Source organism: Protopterus annectens, chromosome 11.part0, assembly GCF_019279795.1.
Source record: "Protopterus annectens isolate FY-2018-M chromosome 11.part0, PAN1.0, whole genome shotgun sequence".
Classification (NCBI taxonomy): domain Eukaryota; kingdom Metazoa; phylum Chordata; order Ceratodontiformes; family Protopteridae; genus Protopterus; species Protopterus annectens.
The window spans coordinates 1051310490-1051337059 of NC_056745.1; the positions used below are offsets into that span (position 1 = coordinate 1051310490).

The window sequence follows — 26570 nt, forward strand, 5'->3', positions numbered from 1 at the left end:
CATTTTTATATCATCTGAGAGGTTCTAAGGATGCATTCAAACAGACCTCCTTAAAACAGTCCCAGTGGTTATAGCCCTGGAACAAGTGTCAACAGAGCTGTATGTACACTGAAAATAATGAGTAGTGACCTGTGCAATAGAAGTTATTTAAAGGACATTTTTCTTCACAAGAAGAAAGTGTAGATAAAACATTCCTCATACTTTCACAATTTGTCAGAAAAAACTTTAGCATATGATCCTGACAATTCAAAATTCTGAAAATCAAAGTTGGGGAAGTAAACAACACTTTTCCTCATGCCTATCAATACTTTTCCCATGCTTATTACAAAGGGTAGGACTGGAATTAAATAAGTGCTAAGTGCTTAGTGCAATCAACTAAGGCTACAGCTGCTGGTCAGGTACTAGAATAGTGTATAAAAATGTAAAGACTGAGGAACTTCATACATTCTATCTATGTTTTTAGGGACAGCTGGCTGACTATAAAGAAAACTGAAGGCATTAAAACACGTATCCTCTAAAGCAGACAGCACAGGAGGAATGGGTGCAGGTTCTGGAAAATCCTTCTATAACAACTCATAGTACTTTCTGAGTGACTGAGAAACCTCATTGTTCTCACAATGAAAACAGTCAGCAACAGTCTCAGAGAAAGAGATACCTCCACAATGAGAGTCAGAAACTGAGCTTTCATCTGAGTATGAATTAGAAATCTGAGGACAAAAGAAATCTGAAGACAAAACCTTGAATTCATCCCTGCATCTTCTTGTTTAGATTCAGAATCTTGAATATCTTCAGGAAAAAAGAATCCTTTTTTTCTTTTATCAGAAACTACTTTGCAAAAATGATCAATAGCCTGATTTAAACCCTAAGCTAGTCCCAGTAAACTACTCCTACCCAAATACATTTTAGGAGGAATAGATACATGTTTGTTTTTTTTTTTTTTGTTTTTTTTTTTTTTTGACAGGAAGAATGGGGTCAACCATTTACTAATAGCAACATATGTTTCCCCAGGGCTGGGCACAACATTCTGACACAAGAGGGAAGCCTTCCCTGTTCCTTCTATTAGGACCAACTTAGAGTGTCTCTACCATGCCCACTAAGGGGACTCCAATAGCTACAGAGGACATGACTAACCCCAGGTCCATAGTGGCTAAAGATGCTACACCAGAGGGATCTGAAATAAAAGATGAGTGGTCTGAGGTACAACAAATGGTCACAGCAGAGCTATCATTTACCTACAAAAACTTTAAAGCTTTGACGTTTTTCTCTGCAGACTAACAGGCATCATATGCAATTAAATATTTTCTTGGCCTCTTCAGTCCAACGTTTTCTATACTAGGTCCAACTCTAGCTACTCTGATTAGATGTAGTCATTTATTCATAACAAAAAAGACAATTAACTTATCTTTTGAGGTATTTACCAATGTGTAGGCTAGAATTTTTGTCGGAAGTCTTTTTTTGTTTGTTTTGAGGAAGAAAGAGCAAAAACAAAAGTTTTATTGAGCCCGTTCAGTAAAGTCACAAATCAGTTTGTGACTTTTATTTATTTATTATTTATTTATGTATTTATTTTTTGTTCAAGGTTTTGAGTTTTATACCCCAAAAATTGTTATTACTTGGGTGCAGGCATAATGGGATCGTTGTCCGAGACCAGTGTGCAGTAGTTTAGGAAGTTTCTCCTTTCTCATTGATGCTATCAGTTAAAAGTGTTTCATCGAGGATCAGGGGCTTTACCCTTTTCCACACTGTAGTGTGATCTCAAAGTTAGTAAATATAATAACCAGGGGGTGTACGGAGTGCAGCCACCCAACATGGGGGGGTGCAGGGTGGCTCCCCCCTGTAAAAATGTAGAAAAATGTAGATTTTTGTTTTTCTCCAGTCTGAGGTTTTAGAAATTTGAGCTTATGGTCTTCACCATATGAAGTTTGACTTTCGGAAGACTCGAGCTGCTGAATGGAATCTGTATGTATATGTATATCTATATCTATATATATATATATATATATATATATATATATATATATATATATATATATATATATGGATCTATGTTGCTACATTGAAAGTGCGTTAAATCAAAACATACTACAGCGAACTCACTTTCACGGAAAAAAAAACAAAATGACAAAAAAAAAACCTACAAAAATAAAACACTACTCACATTTATGCAGGGGGGCAAGCCACTCTACACCCCCCATGTGGGGGTCTGTGCTCCCCACACCCCCCTACTTTAATATTCTCACTCCGAGATCGCACTACAGTGGGGAAAAGGAAATATTCCCTTATCCCACACTGTACCACAATCTAAGCAACTGTTTGCTTAGTTGCACAATCAACAGTACATGTTGACGTACAATTAAATCTACAGGAAAACTGCATCTTGTCTTTTTTTTTTTACTTTTTTTTTGCGAAAGTACACTTTCACTAAAATGCACTTTCGCAAAAGTGAGTTCGCTGTAGTAAGTTTAGATTTAATGTACTTTTGATGTAAAGACTAGGACCCATCTATCTCTCTCTCTCTCTCTCTCTCTCTCCCTCTATATGGATATATATATATATATATATATATATATATATATATATATATATATATATATATATTTACATAGACAACACACACACTCACATCTCTATATGGAATCTATTCCACTTTAATGTAGCTAGTGCTAACAGCTGTGAATGTATATTTCAAATAAAAATAAATACCTTGACACATAAGTAAAATTTTCCTTAGACTTCTTTTCTTCTAAACCCTTTGCAGATTGCAGAACCAAATCATCAAATATATAACTTTATATCAGTATTTATTTGCAGGGGTATCTATATTCATACCACAAAAAAAGTAAACAATCAAATGTGTTGCTATAAGAACCGTAAAATATCCATCTCTAGGAAACAAAATGCAAAGACTACTCGAGATGCGAGACACATTTAATTTGTTTTAATATGTTCTTACCTGGCGTTTTTTTTGAAGTGGTCATAATTTCAGTTGTGGTAGTTGGTGCTGTAGTTTCTGTACTTGTTGTTTCAGTAACTGTAATTGGTGTTTTTGTTTTAGTTGTTTTTGTAGTGGTTGTAGATTCAGTTGTGGTACTTGGTGTAGTAGTTTTTGTGCTAGTTGTTATTTCCGTAGTGGCTGTAGATTCAGTTGTTGTAGTTGGTGTTGTAGTTGTTTCTGTAGTGGTAGTAGATTCAGTTGTTGTAGTTGGTGTTGTAGTTGTTTCTGTAGTGGTAGTAGATTCAGTTGTTGTAGTTGGTGTTGTGGTTGTTTCTGTAGTGGTAGTAAATTCAGTTGTGGTAGTTGGTGTTGTAGTTGTTTCTGTAGTGGCTGTAGATTCAGTTGTGGTAGTTGGTGCTGTAGTTGTTTCTGTAGTGGTAGTAAATACAGTTGTGGTACTTGGTGCTGTAGTTGTTTCTGTAGTGGTTGTAGATTCAGTTGTGGTAGTTGGTGCTGTAGTTGTTTCTGTAGTGGTAGTAGATTCAGTTGTTGTAGTTGGTGTTGTAGTTGTTTCTGTAGTGGTAGTAAATTCAGTTGTGGTAGTTGGTGTTGTAGTTTCTGTACTGGCTGTAGATTCAGTTGTGGTAGTTGGTGCTGTAGTTGTTTCTGTAGTGGTAGTAAATACAGTTGTGGTACTTGGTGCTGTAGTTGTTTCTGTAGTGGTTGTATATTCAGTTGTGGTAGTTGGTGCTGTAGTTGTTTCTGTAGTGGTAGTAAATACAGTTGTGGTAGTTGGTGTTGTAGTTGTTCCTGTAGTGGTTGTAGATTCAGTTGTGGTAGTTGTAGCTTCTGTGCTTGTTTCAGTAACTGTAGTTGGTGTTGTTGCTGTGGTTGTTTCTGTAGTGGTTGTAGATTTAGTTGTGGTAGTTGGTGTTGTAGCTGTTTCTGTAGTGGTTGTAGATTCAGTTGTGGTAGTTGGTGCTGTAGTTGTTTCTGTAGTGGTAGTAGATTCAGTTGTTGTAGTTGGTGTTGTAGTTGTTTCTGTAGTGGTAGAAAATTCAGTTGTGGTAGTTGGAGTTGTAGTTGTTTCTGTAGTGGTTGTAGATTCAGTTGTGGTAGTTGGTGCTGTAGTTGTTTCTGTAGTGGTAGTAAATACAGTTGTGGTACTTGGTGCTGTAGTTGTTTCTGTAGTGGTTGTAGATTCAGTTGTGGTAGTTGGTGCTGTAGTTGTTTCTGTAGTGGTAGTAAATACAGTTGTGGTAGTTGGTGTTGTAGTTTCTGTAGTGGTTGTAGAATCAGTTGTGGTAGTTGGTGCTGTAGTTGTTTCTGTAGTGGTAGTAAATACAGTTGTGGTACTTGGTGTTGTAGTTGTTTCTGTAGTGGTTGTAGATTCAGTTGTGGTAGTTGGTGCTGTAGTTGTTTCTGTAGTGGTAGTAAATACAGTTGTGGTAGTTGGTGTTGTAGTTGTTTCTGTAGTGGTTGTAGATTCAGTTGTGGTAGTTGTAGCTTCTGTGCTTGTTTCAGTAACTGTAGTTGGTGTTGTTGCTGTGGTCGTTTCTGTAGTGGTTGTAGATTTAGTTGCGGTAGCTGGTGTTGTAGCTTTTGTGCTTGTTATTTCTGTAAAAGTTGTTGCTGATGTTGTTGTTTCTGTACTAGTTGTGAATTTACTTTTTTCTGATATAGAAAACCCTGTAGTCAATGATGATGTAACTTTTGTTTCTGTAGTTATTGTTGGTGTTGTTGTGGGCACTGTTTCTGTAATGATTAATGCTGTAGTTAGTATTATTACAATTAATGGTGCAGATGATATTGCTAATGTTGAAAATGAGCCTTGAACCAAAACAAGATTGCATATGTTATTGACATCAATGTTATAGTGGAAAAAAAAAACAAATACATCAACTGCTGTTCTATCAAAAAAGAAGGGGAAAATTTGTGTGGTGGGATATGCATATCCCACACTGACACCCACAACTTCAAATACCCTAACTCAATTCTTAAATAAACTCAGTACAGTTGAAAAACTTGGTAAAACACTTTAAAAAATACCACAAAAATAAGAAAAATTATATACACACACACGCATATATATATATATATATATATATATATATATATATATATATATATATATATATATATTTATTTATGTATATATATTTATGTAGATATAGATATAGTATAATATTATTTGAATATTAGTTTTGACTGGTTATTTTGCAGAGGTGTGTATTTTTGAAAGCCTATTTCTTACTGTGTTAGTAGCTAACGGTTCTGAAGATCTCAAATCAACAGAGAAAAGCGCTCAACCATTTAGCTTTTATTTTGTGCCATTTTTTGAGTGTTTTACCAAGTTTTTCAACAGAATTAAAAGGGACTTTGTGCGTGGAAGCTGTTTGCCATGTATTGAGTCTATTTGGAATTTTGGATTTGTATATAGCACCTGGGTTTGGTTCTTCTAACCCAATTCTTGTACAACAGTGAAGATAAAGGAAAACTTCCTTACCCACAGTTTTCCATAATTAAATCCACAGACACCACCTGAAGCATAGTGAAACATCTCCCATACAAACGCATGAACCTCCAGCACTCCACATAACACAGCATAAACATGCAGCTATACTCCATAATCATGCAGGAGATAATCCCATATCTGTACCTGCACTATTAGAGCAATTTAACAAATACTTTACACATTATAAAATATATGCATGAATAAATATATGCCTTTACTAAATGGATTTGATAAGATGAGATCCATTTAAAAGACCTTCAACAAATCAGGGTAATCCATTTAGCTCTACCTATAGCAATGTTTATAATTATACCTATATTAATTTAACTATGCCTGAATCAGTGTTATCTGTCTTTCCCATTTCTCTTGGAAACATGAAAAAGTATTCTCATAAGTATGATGGCAAGGAAAAATACAAAAACAGAGCTTTTAGACAGTGCAAATAAATTCTTAACAGTTGTAGCCCTCCATTATAATGGTGCTACTTATTTCAGATTTACTTTCCTGCTTCATAGTTGGCTTTCCCCAATAAATGATTCAGTAGTTATCCCCCCCCCAATATTACATTGAATAATATAGTTTTGATTTTACTGTGATTGTCTAAAACATTGTTTCATAGATAACAGGTTACATTCTTATAAATAAACAATGAACTGATTGTCTCTCCACACACACACACACACACACACACACACACACACACACACACACACACACACACACACACACACACACACACACACACAAACGTATATTCACTACTACAGCAGTTTATCAGTGTAGGCTCTTAATTTGCTTTGGAAATTATATGGCTCCTGCTATGCCTCTACACCCTGTTAATTGTTTTTATCAAGTCTTTGGTTACCATTACTCAGAAAAAAACATTTTTTTTGTTTACCTTTATTTTACAATGTTGAAACATGAAAGCCGCATTTTGAAACACTGTGCTCACCTTTCTTGATTCAAGCCCCCCAAGCCTTTCTGTGTTGGAGGGAAGCCTTCTAGCTTATCAGTGGGAGTGGTAAGCACTAGGTAGCCTATCTACCACAAGAGGATTTGTTTCTGGCCCAGAATGTGTAGTTTATTGGTTGTTTGAGAATTTTTCCATCTCTTTCAACTTTCTGGTTTTAAAGTCCACATTGCACTTAACTCCCGCCTTTCCTGTAACTAGTCTAGTCCAGATAGAGATTTGCTGTATCCAAGACTGTTTGTAAGCTTCTGAGAGGTGCCAAAGTCTGCTCTTCAATTTTTCCCTTAGATCTGCTTGTTTTCTCTTCTCCTGCAGTTTTACTAGCTTATTAGTCTAGCACTTTACCATACCAGACTTCTTGTAGCAATTATTGTAGCACAGAAAAGTGCTATCAGCACTAAATATTCTACAAGGAAAAAGCTCCAGTACTAATTATTAATGCCCACCCCTCCAGGCATGTCTAGAGGTCAGTTCTCCGTGTTTTCTCCTGTTAACCTGGTGAACTTGGGTATCCTGAGGCAATGTAGCAACTGCCTCATGTACACCAACAACCCTCTCCTCTTACCTCCCAACACTCAGACTTGCGAGAGATGCACTTATATATCCAAACTGGAAACCACGCACTCTCCAGCCAAGACAGGAATAGCTGGTCAAGAGGAGAAGGTCAACGCTTGCACCACACCACATGGAACACATAGCTCTCCAGAACACACACCAGCACTGCCTTCACATAATAACACAAACTACATGCCTACCATCGCGGAGGATCTCAATAAAAATCTAACCAAACAGCAGAAACTTCCAAGGCAGAAACACACTCAACCACCACAACACAACACTAATCATGAGACACATAACTCTCCTAAACAGTGTGCCACTCAACCAAAGCCCCTAAGGCAAAACAGCATGCCCAGCACACTAGTCATAGGTGACTCAATAGTGAGGCACACTGATGTCCCACTCACTAGGTTAAATAAGGAGAAAGTAACAGTCAGCTGCCTGTCAGGTGCCAGGATCTGTCATATAACACATGCACTCAGGTCTCTCAACAAGTACAAATATGACTCTGTCATTGCACATGTGGGTGTGAATGACCTAAGACATACCTCCCTGGACTACATGAAAAGAGACATGGAGAAGTTCTCTGATTATGTAGCCCAGGTGGGTACGACCCTAGCCCTGAGCAGCATCCTACCATTGCCCAGAATTATACCACAGTACAAGCAGAAAATGATTGATTTCAACAACTGGCTAAGTTTTTGGTGTCATTCTTAGGGGATCCAGTATCTGCCTGCCTGGGATGACATGATTGACAGACCTCGATGCTTCGCCAGAGATGGCCTGCATCTGTCACTCCTGTGCTTCTGGAAACTGGCCAAGGCTCTTGCCACCCATATAGTGACTTTTTTAGGCAGTGTTCCAAAGACCAAATTATCACTGTAACAGCTACAAACAAATGCAATCTGAGGGTCATGCTGCTCAATGCCAGAAGTCTAAATCTCAAAATGCACTCGCTTGAAGCACTCCTTAAAATGGAGAACATTGACATTTGTGCTGTAACAGAGACCTGGCTCAAGGCAGCAGATGGCACCCCTGCACTAGCAGGCTATAACACATTCCACACCTTTCGGCCCCAGAACTTGGACCGAAGCTCCAAAGGTGGTGGTGTTTCCATATTCATAAAGGATGCACACACCTCCAAACTGTTAGCACAACATAATGCATCAGAGATATTTCGGGTGCAGCTAATATTGGCTAATACAGTGATCCAGGTTGTAGCCTGCTATAGGTCCACAACCATGTCCATAGACACTCACTCCACGTTCCTAAGCACCCTGGAGAGTATTAGGGTCCAACCTAACACACTCATACTGGGAGACCTCAACTACCCCTCCATTAACTGGGAAAACTACTCATGTACCAATACACTTACCCAACGTTTCCTGGAATTCATTAATTCCAATGCCTTGGACCAGCTCATTCTTACCCCCTCTAGAGGTAGCAACATCCTTGAACTGGTCATTACTAACATGGGTGATCATTGCTCTACACCAATAGTCAACTCCTCCCTGGTTAGGTCTAATCACAAACTAATCACTTTGGAAATCCACACCCCCCCACAAAGGTAACCACCATGAAAAACTTCTTCAAAGCTAACTTTGGACTCCAAAGAACAGAGGTGGCTAACTTCACAGCACCCATGCAAATGGAGAATGGTTGCATGACCGCCAAATCATACACCAATGCACTGTACGAACATGTACACAAATGCATGGATCTCGTCATACACAATAGAACCAAAATGCTCTCCTCCAAAAAAGGAAGCCAATCTGGTGGTCCCCTGCCATAAACAAACTCTACAGCAGAAGAAGGAAACTGATGCAGAATAAGGTGAGGTCCCATGACTGGAAAAACTCCCTTATCAGCCTCAACAAAAAGTTGAGATCTCTCATCAAATTGTCTAAAGCTAGCTATGAAAACAGAATTGCAGCAGATAGTAAAGACAACCACAAGGCCATCTATAGTTATGTAAAGAACCTCCATGGCAATACCCAGATTTGCTCTGAGCTACTGCACTATGGTACCTCCTATACCAAGCCAGCAGATATTGCCAATATACTGGCCGACAGATTCAGGGCCAACTCTTCCCCTCCCCCCCCCAAAGGACCAATCACAATACCAGTAGATTGCCAGGCAACCAGTATTACTGCAGCACAGGTTAAAACAGCATTGTCCAAGGCCAGGAATACAGCTTCTATGGGACCTGACCATATCCTGGCTGTGTTCTACATGAACTACAGAGTGAACTGACACCTCACCTGTGTGCCCTGTTCAATCACAGCCTCACCTCAGGATTTGTCCCTACCGAATGGTGCACTGCTATAGTCATCCCTCGCCACAAAGGAGTGACTACAGAACCTGGGAACTATCGTCCCATTAGCCTGACAAAGTCTGATATGCAAAGCTATGGAATGCATCATCATGGACCTAATAAACAAGGATATATGGAATCTCCAAACTCTGGATCTCACACAGTTTGGTTTTGTGAAGAGTAGATCATGCCTGCTCAAATTGGTTGACTTCTTTGAGTCAGTCACCAGAGCTATGGATGAAGGCAAGGTGGTTCATACAGCCTACCTTGATCTGGCCAAGGTCTTTGATACCATTCCCCACTCAGGACTCATAGACAAACTCACTAAGTTAGGCATCAACACCTATATCACTACACGGGTTGCAAACTAGCTCACAGATAGAACCACAGTGTGAAAGTAGATGACCCCCAGTCAGACTGCTGACCAGTCACGAGTGGAGTCCCACAGGGGATCGGTCCTGGGTCCTCTCCTGTTTGGTATCTACTTTTCAGAAGTACAGTCCAACACAAAGGGACTCTGGCTGACAAAGTTCGCAGACGATTGCAAGTTTGGAGCCATTATTAACTCCCCAAGTGATGTTGACATCCTACAGGAAGGCCTCACTGTGACCAACGACTTGTGTCAGAACCATGGCCATAAGCTCAATGCCATAAAATGTGTCATCATCCCCTTTAGGAAAAACCCAGTTCCCATGTGCTACCAAATCGATGGTAGTCCACTGAACACAGAAGGCGTTATAAGAAATCTGGGAACACAGGTTGACAACAACCACTCTTTTGACCAACACACTGCCACTGTGGTCACATAGTCCTTCTATGTGGTACATCTCATTACTAAGGGTTTTGTATCCAGGAAGAAAGAGGTCATTGTTTTCCTCTACTCTTCCCTCATTAGGCCAGTCATCGAGTACTATGCCCCATTTGGCATGTACCTCACTAGACACCTGCAACAACTGGAGAGGCCACAAAAGTATCCCACAAAGAGGATCCTAGGCCTTTAACACTTGTCTTATATGGACAGACTAAAAAACTCCAACTATTCTCTGTCTCATATCGCCTACTTAGAGGTGTTCTCTGCTTAACTTATAAAGCCATGTCTGACCCAGCTCTGTTAGAAATGCTACATCTAAAGAAATCCTAGTCCCTCCGCACCACATGCTCTAATGACCTCAACCTCATTACCACAATCAACAGAACGTGCTGGAGGGACAGGTTCATAACCCAGAGACTGCCCATGCTATGAAATAGACTTCCCATATATGTCAAACAGAGCACATCACTGGCCCTCTTCAAGAGAAATCTTGATGAGTGGATGGGAAATAGAAAATTCACCCCGCTGATCACTTCAGTGGCTCTACTCGACAGAGGCACTGGAAACTAAGGTCGGGTAGCACATTGCCAGGCTAATCCTATGAGCTAACTTATAAAGGCTACAGGGCCATTAGCCTAGTACACACCTAAGAACCTATGTGTGTTTTCAAATAAGGAAGAGTCTCACTTTTTATGTTATGATTTTTTAAAAGGTGTTTATACAGTTCTGTACTTTAAATGTGTTACTGCTGTTGATACAAGCAACAGAAGGAGCTTACCTTACTTGACCAATGTCATATTAAAACTTATGTAATAAGAATCTGGACAACAGTCCACTATTTTTTACCTGTGATCACTAATTAACATTTCATATCAATAAGGTTAGTTTGTGAGATTTAGAAATGTGAAAACACAGGCAAGCAGGAATTGTTGAATGGACCGTGTAAAAGGCTTTGGTACCAGATGTACAGAAATGGTAGTTTTACATTTATCATTAATATGGGTACTGAGATGATTTGATTTTCATCTGTCATTATACATGCATTTGTCGTTAGTGAAAACTAAATTTAGTGAACACTAAATAAAGCCAGGCTTTGGTTTTGTTATATTTGCATTTGTATTTATTCATTAAAACAAATCAGCATGTTAAAAGTATGATATATCATTTGTTGTTTTTGACTACATCCTTTCCTATGAATGTTGCAAATTCAAAGTATGAAAAGTATTTTATCATGCTTTATTATGTATATCCTTTTAGTTGCAGAGTATGTTAATATTTGTTACAATTTGCAACTGATTGTTGTATTACAGTAAAGTTTAGCTTAGTTTCTTTATAGATGCATTTGTTTGTAAATTTTGTGCCATTTAAAAATACAGTCTCTAGCCACTGCAGTGAACATGCTACCACTGAAAATCAGAACAAAAGCCTTTTCAAAATGATAACATAAAAAGTGGGACTCTTTCTTATTTAAAAACAAACACACACTTGAATCAAGAAAGATGAACGTAGTGTTTTTTGCCCTTTTGGATTTGGGGATTTTTTTTTTCATTCTTTTGGAATGTTGACTTTCAAGATGTTGGCTTTTCATAGTAGAATTATTTATTATGTAAGTCAGCCACAGTGTAAAATGTGACTAATATAAGAACTGTTTTTACTGTAGGCAATTTAAATAAAATTTTAACTTGTTTTTCAAGTTTTGTCTTACAGTAAAAATAATCACATTTTTGGAACTGTATGAAATTCTTAAAACCTTCTTTTGGGGTTTTACTCATGTTAGGAGAGTCAGCTCATGTATTATTTTAATTTTTTTTTTATTAAGACTTTGAAAGTAATATAGTTACTTACTGCATGATACTTTTCCATCCTTGCAATCACTAAAAAACAAAAGAGAAAAACGTTACACCTTCATAAATCATTTAATTCTGTAATCATTTCATTTGCTCACTCGTGGAAAAAATGTATTGTCTTACCAAACCTTACGTCATACTAAAAGAATGCACTTACATACATGATGCACATTGTAACATCTCCATAGAAAATGAACTATAAAGACCTTTGATTGCCACAATCTCCTTAATACAGAAAACTAACTGCAAGCTCTCTACCTCAGGCTGATAAAAATATAACCAGAGTTTCTCAGCTTTGTTGTTCTTCACAAATGTGATCTTTAACTTATTGTGAACATTACAGTAACAGAAATAGCATAACTTAACAAAAACATTTAAAGATTACGTGTCAATTTATTTAATAAAAAGTACAAAATGAAATGATTCAATTAAACTATTCACATATGCAGTACTTTGCTGGAGACCAAAGTTTTCCCTCTTGTCAGATGTTTGAAATCAAAGGAGTTCAAAAAACAATATGTGACCCTCCCCATATAAGTTTAGAGATTGACATCAGTCGAAAAACACACTCAGTAAAAATAAACAAACTGTTAAAACCGAAAAGACAAACAATCCACAAAGCCCGTGACCGAACTAGATTTATTCCTGTACAATAAATGTTAAGCGCTTTTCGTTGCCACCTATATGGAAACTTCATCAGACAAGGACTCAAAAATACAAATGAATTAAATAAGTAAAATCACATGATCGATCAGCTGAACCAAACATGTAGTTCCCAAATGTTAAAACACCGGTTACTTTAACAGTCAACTTTGAAATATCAATTCTACTTAATGTTAAAAACAAATGTTTTTTAAAATAATGAAAATAAAATACGAAATTAATAAAATTAATAAAGAACCAATGGTAGAACTGCACATAATACACATTCTAAAAAAGTTCTCATTGAGACTTGTTATGGTTCTACCATCCTGGCTCCCAAAGATAACAATGTAGCAAGTTTAGATGTTTAGATGTTTTAAATAAGGTTTTGTTACATCGCGGAACCACTTATGCCAGGATAAACGCTAAAGTTAGTACACATTAGTACAAATTTGAATAAACATTGTTATAAATAATAATACCAAATAAGATTGTATCGAACAAATAATAAAAAGCAATACAAACCAAAGTACTCACAAGTTCTATGTGGAAAAATATAAGTACTATTAACTCACACGTTTTAAAATTTACTTCATATATACCCAGACCAAGGTGCCCAACTCTATTACCCATATTGTCTGACCTTGAAGAATGCAAGTAGTGAGAATAGGGTTACTATTGGCAAAAAGATTTATGTATATATTATCTCAATAAACTTTTTGAGAATACATGCTATGTTGCATGCCTCATTGAGACCTGGTGGTGAAAAGGCATCAAGCCTAATCTGCCAGGCTAACTCACATTCTTCTAAAAGCCAGTTCACTGGACCACCCCTAATATTAGTTTCTATGTGATCAATAACTGTAAACTTAAAGTTGTGGTTAGTGTTGACCATAATATGCCTTGCTAGGGGATTCTCTAATTTCTCTCTATCTATAGCATAAGTGTGTTCGTAGACTCTATCGCGGAGTCTTCATTCGGTTTTTCCTACGTAAAATGCTGAACATGAACTACACTTAGCTAGATAGACTACAAATTTAGAGTTACAGTTAAATTTACCCTTAAGGAAATATTTCCACTTGTTGATGGTGAATACCCCACCTATCTCAATATGTTTGCACATACTACAACAACCACATAACTTCATTCCCACTGTTTTACTAAATGAAAAATGCTTATGTTTTTCAACTATATTCTTAAGGTTTGCCCCTTTTCTAAACACAATTTTGGGGCCATAAGTTAAATTCAAATCGAGGGACCTATCTGAGGAAATAAGCTCCCAATTTTTATATAAGATCCCTCTAATAGCTTCGCTATTGTTGTTAAAAGTGGTAATGAAACTTGTTCTAAAATCTTGTGTTAGGTCACGAATTTGTGAATGTATTAAAGATGGGTTTGTTTATTTTTACTGAGTGTGTTTTTCATTATGGCGTCTGGAGTTACGAACAGTCCAACGAGCCCGAACCTTTTTTCTACTCAGCAACTGCATTCGGAACAAGGGAACCTTATGGCTCTAATACAAGCAATGAACCAACGGATGGATACGCTCTCTGTGAGACTAGATATTGTACACTCTTCAATTTCTCAACAACGATCTAACCAAATTGAGACTAGTGATACACAATTTAGTATACAGCAAGGCGCAGTGAGTTTTGACATTATTCAAGGAACAAGACAACAGCATACGGGTCTTAATACTAGCCCAAGGCCTATAGGGCTTAATTCCAATAACAATTTGGCACCTTGTCCTGCACCCAGTGGCCAGATTCCAGGTGTACAATGAGCGGTACTTCCAATACCAACTACTGAGATTACAAGAGGCGATTTGGCACCCGATGTGTCGCATACTAGAACTGGGCTTATTGGAGCTCCAAAATTCAATGAATGGATTATGGACACTTCATGTTTTTCCTTCATGGTTAGTCCAAACCAGGAGCAACTGGCCAGTTCCCCAATACAAAGTGACCAGGTGAGCCTTCCTTTGATTAGTGACAAACTGAAATTACTAGACACTAAGTTATTGAAACTTAAAAAACTTCAATTAGAGGTCTCGTATTTCAACACTTGTTTGGAACAACATATAGTCCCAAAAGGGCTAAGACATTGTCAATACCCGACAGGCTTAGTAGCCGACTCTCTGTTTCATTTTGAACTAGTATCTTTGTTCGATCAGCAAGGGTTTGACCTTATGAAATTAATGGTCAAACATTATAAGATTTATACTGAGGCCCTGACTAAAGAAGTCTCAGATTTGAATGATGTTATTTTGGCACACTTTGTCTTCCCTAGGTACAAATATGATTATGAGAGATGCTTTTATAGCATCGGCCAACTTCTTGAGAAACTTAAACAGAACAAAATGAAGAAAATACAGAGGGCAAAAATGTATATGACAACAGTACAGCATATCCAAAACCACCTGTCTCTCAGGTCGGCTTGGCATTTTCTACTGTTCCAAATGTAGACAGACAATAACGATTCAGTGCCTATGGTTATTACAAATACAGTATCTGGTGTAAGCCCAGTAAGGCGTAGTGTATGCATTCATAACCAGAACCAGAATCAGAATTCGTCCTTAAGAATATAGTTGAAAAACATAAGCATTTTTCATTTAGTAAAACAGTGGGAATGAAGTTATGTGGTTGTTGTAGTATGTGCAAACATATTGAGATAGGTAAAGCATTCACCATCAGCAAGTGGAAATATTTTCTTAAGGGTAAATTTAACTGTAACTCTAAATTTGTAGTCTATCTAGCTAAGTGTAGTTCATGTGCAGCATTTTACGTAGGAAAAAACGAACGAAGACTGTGCGATAGAGTCTACGAACACACTTATGCTATAGATAGAGAGAAATTAGAGAATCCCCTAGCAAGGCATATTATGGCCAACACTAACCACAACTTTAAGTTTACAGTTATTGATCACATAGAAACTAATATTAGGGGTGGTCCAGCGAACTGGCTTTTAGAAGAATGTGAGTTAGCCTGGCAGATTAGGCTTGATGCCTTTTCACCACCAGGTCTCAATGAGGCATGCAACATAGCATGTATTCTCAAATTAAAAAGTTTATTGAGATAATGTATACATAAATCTTTTTGCAAATAGTAACCCTATTCTCACTACTCGCATTCTTCAAGGTCAGACAATACGGGTAATAGAGTCGGGCACCTTGGTCTGGGTGTATATGAAGTAAATTTTAAAACGTGGGAGTTAATAGTACTTATATTTTTCCACATAGAACTTGTGAGTACTTTGTTTTGTATTGTTTTTTATTATTTATTCAATACAATCTTATTTGGCATTATTATTTATAACAATGTTTATTCAAATTTGTACTAATGTGTACTAACTTTAGCGTTTATCCTGGCATAAGTGGTTCCGCGATGTAACAAAACCTTATTTAAAACATCTAAACATCTGAACTTGCTACATTGTTATCTTTGGGAGCCAGTATGGTAGAACCATAACAAGTCTCAATGAGAACTTTTTTAGAACGTGTATTATGTGCAGTTCTACTGTTGGTTCTTTATTAATTTTATTAATTTCGTATTTTATTTTCATTGTTTTAAAAAACATTTGTTTTTAACATTTAAGTAGAATTGATATTTCAAAGTTGATTGTTAAAGCAACTGGCGTTTTAACATTCGGGAACTACATGTTTGGTTCAGCTGATCGATCATGTGATTTCTCTTATTTAATTCATTTGTATTTTTCAGTCCTTGTCTGATGAAGTTGCCATATAGGCGACAACGAAAAGTGCTTAACTTTTATTGTACAGGAATAAATCTAGTTCGGTCACGGGCTTTGTGGTCTTTTCGGTTTTAACAGGTTGACATCAGTCACAAAGAAATGCCATTGAAACACATTAGCCCGGTCAACAAATGTAAAATAAATGAATAAATAAATAAACATTACCATACTAGAAGAAAGAGCTTTGAAGTTTATCTGCTGAAATTTATCAATCAACTAGCAAATGCAATCAAACAATAGTTGAATCCTGCATATGCACTCTTTATTTCCCCTAAATTTCTCAAGGATGCAGTACGACATCTCAGCCCACAGTGGAAATAAATTATACATCCATGCATGCATGAGTACCCATTTTCAAAACTACATGTTCCATTGACAGTCATAATGGTACCATGCTTAGAAAGTAAATCAGCCTTCTCTAACCCCCAAAACAATGCCAGCTCATCATGTGGGATCCCAGGCCTTCACAGGAAAGTTGAGAGATACAATTCCTCCAGTGTACTCTGGTCTGTACCAGGGTCTGGTTCCTGTGGGCTATACCTACTACACCTCCCATGGGAAATGCAGGGAGCATTCCTTTAAGTTGCACAAACCACATCAACCTGCTCCCCTTTACTGCAGTCCATGATATAATCTGCAAATAGAGAAGTCTTACTTCTTGTCTGTTCCTAATGTCACAGGCTGAAATATTGGAATCCAGAAGCTGCATCATAGGGATGTTCTAATTGTCTCTGGCCATATACAAATTATTATTTATGTACTTTATGCTATCTAATGAAGCATCTCTTTCCATGATCTGATTTTGACTGTACCATCCAAATGTTACCCACTGATGCCATACAGATTATTAATCTTTTTAAAATAACTAACTTACCTTTGCTAAGGATGACACAAATAACTCTTATCTCCCAGACTTATTATTCTGGGTACCCATTTTGAAAAATTCAAGAGTTTAGTTTGAAGGGAGCTTCTTGTTTGAAATTCATGACTTCCTTGTACCTGTGTTACTTTTGTTTCTGAAGTTTCTCAAGAAATCTATCAGTAATTTTGTTTTTTACAGTCTCGACATCCATATCGATACCTCTTCTGTGCTGCTTCTTACAAAGAGTAGAGGAGATGTTCTTGCAAACATTTGACTTTTTCTTTGGGTTGTTCTTTTAGTGTATTGTCAATGGTTCCTGAGTAATGGTTTTTGCTTGCTTTACTCCCTTCCTCATTTCCTTAAAGGATACAACATAAAGCTCTAAATTTGCACCTTGGTATTTGCTTGTATTGTTTCCATGGTATTTTAACTAATGCGGTTGTCAATATCCTTTGAAATTATAGACAAGTTATTTAACATATTCATTTGTATATCTACTGAGCTATTGACTATTTTCTTTTAGTTTGAACAAGAAAATTGTTTTTTGTTGCCTATACTGAGCATTTTATTTGATGGCTATTTAACTTCTTTATGTAGAGCTAAAGTATGAATCAACTATCTCTTGTAATTTATTCTTAAACCTGTTTCAGACCATATCCAGCAGAACCTCTACAATGTCCTTTGGCCCAATAGAAGCTCTGTCTTTACACTGACCAGTCTATATCAAACTTGATGGACATTTTCATGTTTTCTTACTATTCTCTTATGCTTTTTTTAACTTTCCAAAGATGTACACCTGCCAGTCTGTCTCAAAATTGTGGTCAATTATCTTTCAAGTAGGAATTCCATCAACATTAAAAGGACTGCTATTTCTTGGCCGCAATCTTGTGTGATCATTACATAGTTACACACTGAGGTCCCTCAAGTGTGACTTCTGTTGAATCATGTTTAATTGAGAGGTTATGTGTCTACCTCACAGACACGTCAGTGTCAATGGGTCAACAGGCAGCATATTCATCTTTTGTTCTAAAAGCACAGAAGACTGCAGGTTCTATCCTCACACATGGTGGTGGGATTCATTTTCCACTACTGAATCACCACCATGTACCACACTTCAAAGAGTGTCTTCCTTCAAATAAGATGAAAAAACTGAGATTACCATCTACCTAAGTTGGTGGTAGCTCAGGTGGATACAAAATATTCCACTGCATTTATCACAAAAGTAGAGGGATTTTGTTCATGTTCTAGTCAGGCTAGACAAAAGTCCAAGCAAGACTAACCTCCTCAACAAACATATATGACAATAAAAAATCTACCACTTGTAGCTTGTTTTGCAGATTTGACTCTTTTTACACACAGCTTTCCAGTGGTATGATTCTGGCTAGGTATGTCATTTATGGGCAGACGGCTTCAGTATTTTCATTAAGAGATGTTCTTTAATGCTGATGCCATATAAAACATGTTATTTATTTATTTATTTATTTATTATTTAACAATTTAGGTGTAGCATGAAACTGGAAAAATACATTATAATCCAAATTACCCAGATGAGTATTTAAACAGCAATTAAAATATTCATTAATGCCTATCTACTGGCTTTGCAGGTCAACAGAACTCTAAGGGTGGCTCAGAACATGTGTATTGCAACTTGAACCTAACAGCCCAGGTAACAACAAATGGGATTACCAACCCATTTTCTGATCATAAACAAGTTATGTGTTCAAAACAAGAATGTCAATTGAGCAGAGTGATATAAAGCTCAAGAACTGAACTGACATCCGTGACATATAATGACAGATTTATGTTCAGACAGACCCAATCATAATTATGAGTAGTGCATGGAGCTTTAGCTGCTGCAATGGACTGCTTGTGAGAGGAAAATATAAGAACCCAAAGTGCTTTATAGTTTTAAAACCCATAAACATTTAGTACCCTACCACACAGACAGTAGTCTGAATTTGTATCCATTTGATGAGCAAACAGCTTTAAAAGCTGTTGGATACATTGATCTGCCATTGTGTTGTGTGACACCAAAATGTATTAACAGTTTTTAAAGCTGTTTTAACTTCCTGCAGCTGTTTTGCTAAGGCTGGCAGTATCTTCTATTAATATCCTACACATTCAGTTTAAATAGTTGAAATGTTAAGGTTCCTCCTTCTTGATCCAGTTATCTGTTTTACTGTGGTACATAATATTCCATTCAACTTTGGTACAGTCTCCCTGCATTACAAAGATTATTATACCTAGGCAATATCCACAACTAGAGCTTCCTATGTATTTGATACCACAGATCTCACCAAAATAAAGAACGCAGAAGCCATGAATGTTAAACACTTAGAAAATAAATGCACAAAATAAAAGTCCAAATAACAAAGGATGTAAACAAAGAAGGTAAAACATCACAATAAGATTACCATCCAGTGTACACAGAATAATAAATATGAATGCAGCTATGTAGTAAATAAAATGCAACTCCCACAAACCAATATGACAGATGTAAATGGAAATTAAAAAAGAAAGAATGACAGCAATAAGGAAAATAAATATGAAGAAAACAACCCCAGCAGCCTCCTTTATGAAGAAGACTTTGCCCCTCTTCCAGCTCTTTAACAGCATTAATCCACAGCCTAACCTGATGTCATACCTGTGAACTAGTAGCATGCTTATAGTGATTGATATACTCCTGCAGGGTAATTTCAGATTAGTAGTCTGATTACACAAATTGGCATTATCTTTGTCAATCATTTTTAAATTACCACCGAGAGTGGATTCAATTATGTTCTATTCTACAAATTACTCAATTTGCAAATGTTCTTTTTCAGTATATATGGATATAGTTGTTCAGTAAAACAAACCAATGTCATTATTCTAGTAGCAATTATATGTGAGTGAATTCTAGGTGAGCATAGAAGGCAATTGTATAACAAATGTTGTATCCGGAGAACTCTTTGGCATACAACAAACTAAAATTTGCGATAATCTGCTTCTGGTTTCTTAAATTGCCTCCCATGATGCATTACAACATGTCCAAAGCACTGCATTTAGTGTATTGTTTCCAAAGTCCCAAGTTCAGAAAAAAATAACAATAGCTGCTTTACCAGTCTGTTCCTTCAATAGGTCCAGGAGGCACCATATTTCCACTGTGTGAGCATGTGCAATTAGAGAGGTGGACACATTTCATGTTGTGTTCATCAAGATATGGTTCATTCTCCGAGCAACGTGCATAACAGCCTGCCAACAATAATGATAATAATATTAATAATAACAATAATTATATCTAACTATAATTAACAATGTGCAAAATGAACAGAGTCTCCAAAATCATCTGTGATAGGCTGTATTGCACAGTGCAGTATAATAGCATAGTCTCTAGAAAATATCACCTTTACTGTCATATCTATCACTGACATTGTTCCTGTCTATTCTGTATTAACTGTATTAAGTGGAATGTTATCAGCTCTCCCTTTAGTATCCACAGCATGGTTTACAATGCCAGTATATTCACTCAGAAAGATTACATTAAATGCACATGTAGTCTACACTTTGTGGTACCCTTTACAAATTCCCCTGTGATATTTAAGGCTGCAAAAAAGTCAGCGGTAAAACTAAAATTAGGAGGAAAAAGGTGAGAGTTATGCTTGTGTTGTCTGTTCACTCAGAATGGTGTACACTTAGTGTAGGTGTTAATGAATCCCAAATTACATTTAAACTGAATTATTTGTTTTTGCCCAATTACTGCACATACCAAAGCTGTGTGTCTGTATGATACTGCTTATTTCTTAGCAAATATTTAATTGCACTGATATTTATTTATGTATATTTCTCTGAGCTTTTCTCCTCATGCCTCTGCTAAAATAGGCAACAACCCAGTTGGTTTCCAATTAAACAAATGTCAAATGAATAAATAAATCTTGTCAACTTTGACTACAACTTACCCCCTTTTTCTATATGCATGAAAGGGACGTTGTTTGTTTACTATCTTTCTGATAATTGCACTTTTATATTAATTTGTATATTATTCCGCTTTGCTTTCAGCTCATGAAAAATCATTGCTTGTGACCATCTTTTTGGGAGGGTTACTTTTCTTGTCAATTTCATATTCCCTGCATTATTCCACTGCATTTTAAATTTCTTTACTTTCTGTTCAGAAAACTTGAGACGCAGGCTTTCTACTGTGTGAGTTGGACTTTTTAGGACCACCTGTAAAACATTTTATGGCAGTGCTGCCACCTTCTTAATTTTTTCTAGAGATGATCTCTCTCTCTCTCTGTATATATATATATATATATATATATATATATATATATATATATATATATATATATAAATATATAAGCTTGCCATCCTTCTAACTCTTCATGTAGAACAGTCACTTTAATTTACAATTTGTAGGCCACAGGATATAATTTCTTTAGGATATCTTCCACATCAAGTAATAATAAGAAATATTTTCTTATCTTGCACTTCAATTCTTGCTCAGTCTATTTCAAGTTCAAGAGTTTATATTACCATTGAAAATAAACTGCCACATCCTAACCTTTCATCATGCTGCCAAGAATCCCCATTTATCCATGCTTCCAGGCGGAGTGCTTCTGCAGTGGTACAGCTCGGTTTGTAAAAAGCATGACATCTTTTTTATATTCACTAGTATGAGCCTTAAAAATCTTTAAAAAGTATCCTTATATTATTTGCTGCCCCTCGTTTTTATGGAATGTGTGCACTCTTCTATTGTTGCATTATATACTCCCCAAATTACTTTTAGTTTTCTTTCTTTTTTTTTTTCTTTATTTGTTCTTTTCATCATATCCCTGTTTTGTTTTTTTTTATCTGTAAATGCTGAACAATATTTAAAGCAAAATGGAACAGATAGCCTTTCTTGAAATATTTTTTGGATCTCATACAGATAAATAAACAACAAAACATAAACAGGTGTGCACTTTAGCGATATTACCACACTTCCATTTACATTGTAAGGTTCCTGCACAAAAGAGAAGTATAATACACATCCCTGTGTATAAACTATTATGAATATTTTATTTTTATTTTAGTTAACATTTGTTTACTGGAAAAGTCTGACTGGGACAGAGTCCATTTTCAGCAGAGGCCTGGGGAGAAAAGCTCCAGAGCCAATTAACAAAATTACATAGGTAACTACAAAATTTCATATATTACATAGTTAATTACAAAATTTCATATGTACAAGACAAAAGTTGCATTGAATTACATCAAGTGAAGTATGACATAAGATATGTACAGTATTTGATGCAGAGGAGTAACAAACAAAAGGATGAACATTACTACAATATTACATACAGTAACAAGCAAGTTTAAACTTTGCAGCAAATTTACATTCAGACATCTGATTAGTGAATAATTTTCATGTGGATCTAACTAGCAGGGCAAGCATTAGTTAGTAAAGCCAGATGAACAGTGATAAGAGGTGAGAGGAGAGGAGTGAACAAGCAAGGGAGAGACAGATATGATGCAGAGTGAGAAGTTAGGATAAATATATGATAGTAGGTGAGGGGGAAATGGAGGGTTAACATATAATAGTAGAATAAAGAAATATAGAGATAGTTTAGAAGAAAAGAGGGAGTTAATACGTACAGGTATGATTATAGTAAGATAACTGAAATTGAATGGATATTTTAGATGCAGAGGAGGGGCAGGATATGTGTAAGGAGGAAAATAAGGCAGTGTATATGTTTAGTTATATATGATGGATATAATATGGTAGGAAATAGTTTGATTAGCTACAGCTCGTAGAAATAAGATTTAGTCAGGACCATGCATGGTGCTATGATGTATAGCCCTGGCTAATGTAATGGGATTATAAAATAAGAAACTATATTTTTAATGTATCTTGAAGTGTAAAGTAAGTACTTTAAAAATATATGCATATATTTAGTATTATGTTTTGAAGAAAACAGCCCCAGAACTAAAGGTTAGCATTATTTGGCTTCTGTACAGCTCAGCAAGTTTGCATTTATTAAGTATCAGGTGCCCATGTTATAAGATGACAAGGTTCAAAATGCTGATGATTTTGCTCCAGTGAAATTCATTGCCAGTGTGCCTTCTATCAGGGTATAGTCAATGATTCCTTTGTTTTGGGGAGATTTTTCCCTTTTTTTCCTGTCTGTGAGACTGTATAGCTGGGCTATATATATATGTGTGTGTGTGTGTGTGTGTGTGTGTGTGTGTGTGTGTGTGTGTGGTGCTGTCCTTTAAAATGGAGGTTGCTGGGGGCTTGCTCCTTACAAAAAATGCTTACAGTCAGACTTCATTCTTGTGATGTTTCAGTGATCTGTGTTCATTGCTGTGCCGTGTTTCCTTGTTGTCTTGTTAGTGTTTTATACTGGAACTCATTATTTTGAGGCAGCATAATATGGAAAGGGTCATCAATACTAAATGTGACAATGTAACACAGTTAAGTTTACTTTTATGGTAATTAGTGACACATTTGTTAATGTTCTTGCAGTTGCAGCATTAGTGACCTCTGATGTGATGTACACTCAGTTATAAAACAGCAGCTCTGGAAATGAACAGCTCTAGGAATGGAATGTTAAAAAGAAATGTTGCCACCAATCATTTTGAAAGTCTAATTGGCTCATATTTGTTTTTTCCTGCAAGCTGCTTTAAAAATAGAAACTGGCAAAACATAATTCTCCTTGTAAAATACTCTAGCATGCTAATCCAATTTAATCACTCAGAGAGGGAATGAGTAACATTCAAAAAGAGGTGGGGACTTTAATGTCTTTCAGACATTCATTGTTTGGTGATCTCTTTATTGTAATCAAAGTCTAAGGGCAGTGGGATCTTATCACAGCACATAAAGTGTAAGGCAGAGAACTAATGCAGTAGAGGATTATAGGATAGACAGAAACACACATACATGCCTTCCACACATGCACAAATGTTCCTGCACACACACACACACACACACACACACACACACACACACACACACACACACACACACACAAATCTACACACATAGGCTGTTACCTCACGGTACACATTCGTAGTAGGTAGATTAGAGGCTGGTCAGTTTACTTTAAAATTTTTAGGGTTACATGGGAAATTAAACCTATCATAGCACTCATCAGACATAACACACAGTATCCAAAATAGTATGCCAGAATATATGCAGACTAGTATGTATGTGTAGTTTCGAGGCCTATGGATTAACTGTGAAATTCTACACAGAGTTGGTGAAAGGATGTCAGTTGTGTATGGAATGCACTTCAGGCAAGAATAAAAGCATGGACCATGCATCACCTTGAGATTTATTTCACAAGGTGGCTTATGATCTGGAATATGTATTAACTCTCTTCTTAGCTTTGTTTATACTGTAATGGTTATGAGATAAAACAGCATTTTTATGTAAATTATCATGAACTGATATGGAAGTCAATTGCTGCATAATTAGTGTACTCCCTTCCAGTAACTAAAAATAGGAGATTAGTAGAAGGACAGCCTAGATAAATGATTGTTGCTAAACCTGGACTTTTGGCATATGTGTAAATAGTTTGCACTAAATTGCTTTTATGTTTTATTAATCAGCAATGTATTCACTGGTCATACTGCTACCTGCCAATTATCATTGTTATGCTCACTGTATATGTTTTCATAAAAAAGAAATCAAAGATTTTGCACAAAATAAAGATGCCTTGTGGATTAAGTGGATATTATTGACTGAAAATATAACTGAGGTATCTTGCTAAATAGCCATGTAATGTCTGAAAAGAGTATGGTTGGATGAGTGCATCTAACCTTTTAACAAATATAAGTAAAAATACATCTGCTTCTACCTTCTTAAATTTGAACACATTTCTAAATGCTTGAATTTATCACTGCATGTGATTGATGTTTGATGATATGCTGGAACAAGACTAAAACATATGTGCTGAAGTCCTCATCATTTTATAATGTAAAAATCATCAACTAGCTTTAAACATGATTTAATTATTTTTCATGTTTATTTATTAAACTGGTCTTTCAAAATTATTTAAGGCCCTATTTTCCTGAGAAGACTGCAATGTAATTTAAACTGTGTTTTATATACCTTCCATTACAGATGTTATTCCATCTTCTTGGCATGTTAGCTGTCTTCCACAAGGTTCATAGTGCCACGTGCATTCATCTGGTTTGTTGTAGAAGTCACAAGATGTAGCTGCAAAGGAAATAAAGAATGATGTATTAAAATAAAACATAAATAAAAAAAAAATAAAGGAACCAAAACAGTCTTGTATTTTAGTGCTTTCATAATCAAGGGCTTCCAGTTCCTCAGTTTTTGTATCATCTTTTGCTTAGTCTCTTTGCACATATCCTTAGCTGCCATAACAGAATCCTTTTAGTCCATACACCTACATATTTCATCTTACTGTGACCCCATAAATATAAATGTTGCCAAAACCCATTCATGTGTTGGTATATCAATCATTTACTGCTCTAGCCTTTGTTTTATCTTCATTTAATTTTGTATCCCCAAAAAAGACTTAAAACTGTCTTAAATTGTTACACAAAACCAAAACACAGAATTTGCAGAATGGAATTGTCAAGTTCAAAATAATACCATTTGCAAATAAAACTAACTCACCTCAATTACTATAGCAGTTATATCCTTAAATTTCTGATTCCCTTATACACAGGTTGGGCATTTTTTATCTACCAGAGGAGAAGTTGTGGAAAATAAACAATAAAGAACTGATGGGATTTATTTGCAAAGGGAAGAGGCAAGGGTTAAGTGGAATAACTTGATTCTCCCCTTAGAATTAGATGGTTTAGTATTACCTGATTTGAATGTATGTTTTTGACTTACGCAGTTAAGGCTCATTTACATAACACAAGCAGGAGGTTATAAATCAGAGTAGAAACAAATTATGATGAAACCTGGAGGGTGTTTGAGAAATAAGGAGAGAGTAGGATTTAAATGCAGATCTTTTAATGATAATAACAAAAAACATACAGAATATTACTTTCATAAAGTAGCCAGAAGTATTCTAAGAACTAAGCCAACATGAGAATGCAGATAGGAGATTACATCAATAAGAATGACTGTAAGAAGGGGGTACAGGAATTAGGCAAGAGGGGGGTTGACATTTCCTGGAGAAAAGAAACCAAGGTATTTAAAGGAAATAACTAGAGAGGAAAAGATAATACAGTGGGATAAGGCCAAGAAGTTTGTGGTAGAGACTGCCTTCCCTACTAGGATTGCTATCAGAGTATAGGCAAGGAGAAAGGAACAGTAGGGAGCTAAATACAAGACTAGCTCTTGTAGAGTATTAAGTCAAACCTAGAAGAGATGCTTCTGTTAAAAAAGAATGATAATTAGTAGCGAGCATAAAATATTGCATGATAGCTATA

General features: G+C 36.2%; 1 protein-coding gene across 1 annotated transcript in view; it reads right to left on the bottom strand.

Annotated features, from left to right (window-relative positions):
* LOC122815019 (mucin-2-like) overlaps nt 1-26570 on the bottom strand; it is a 197210-nt gene that overhangs the window by 158643 nt on the left and 11997 nt on the right. Inside the window, exons 3-4 of the mRNA XM_044087271.1 lie at nt 25270-25377; nt 2954-4765 (exon numbers count right to left, since the gene is read on the bottom strand). Coding sequence (XP_043943206.1) covers nt 2954-4765; nt 25270-25377 — 1920 coding nt within the window. The remainder of the gene's footprint in view (nt 1-2953; nt 4766-25269; nt 25378-26570) is intronic.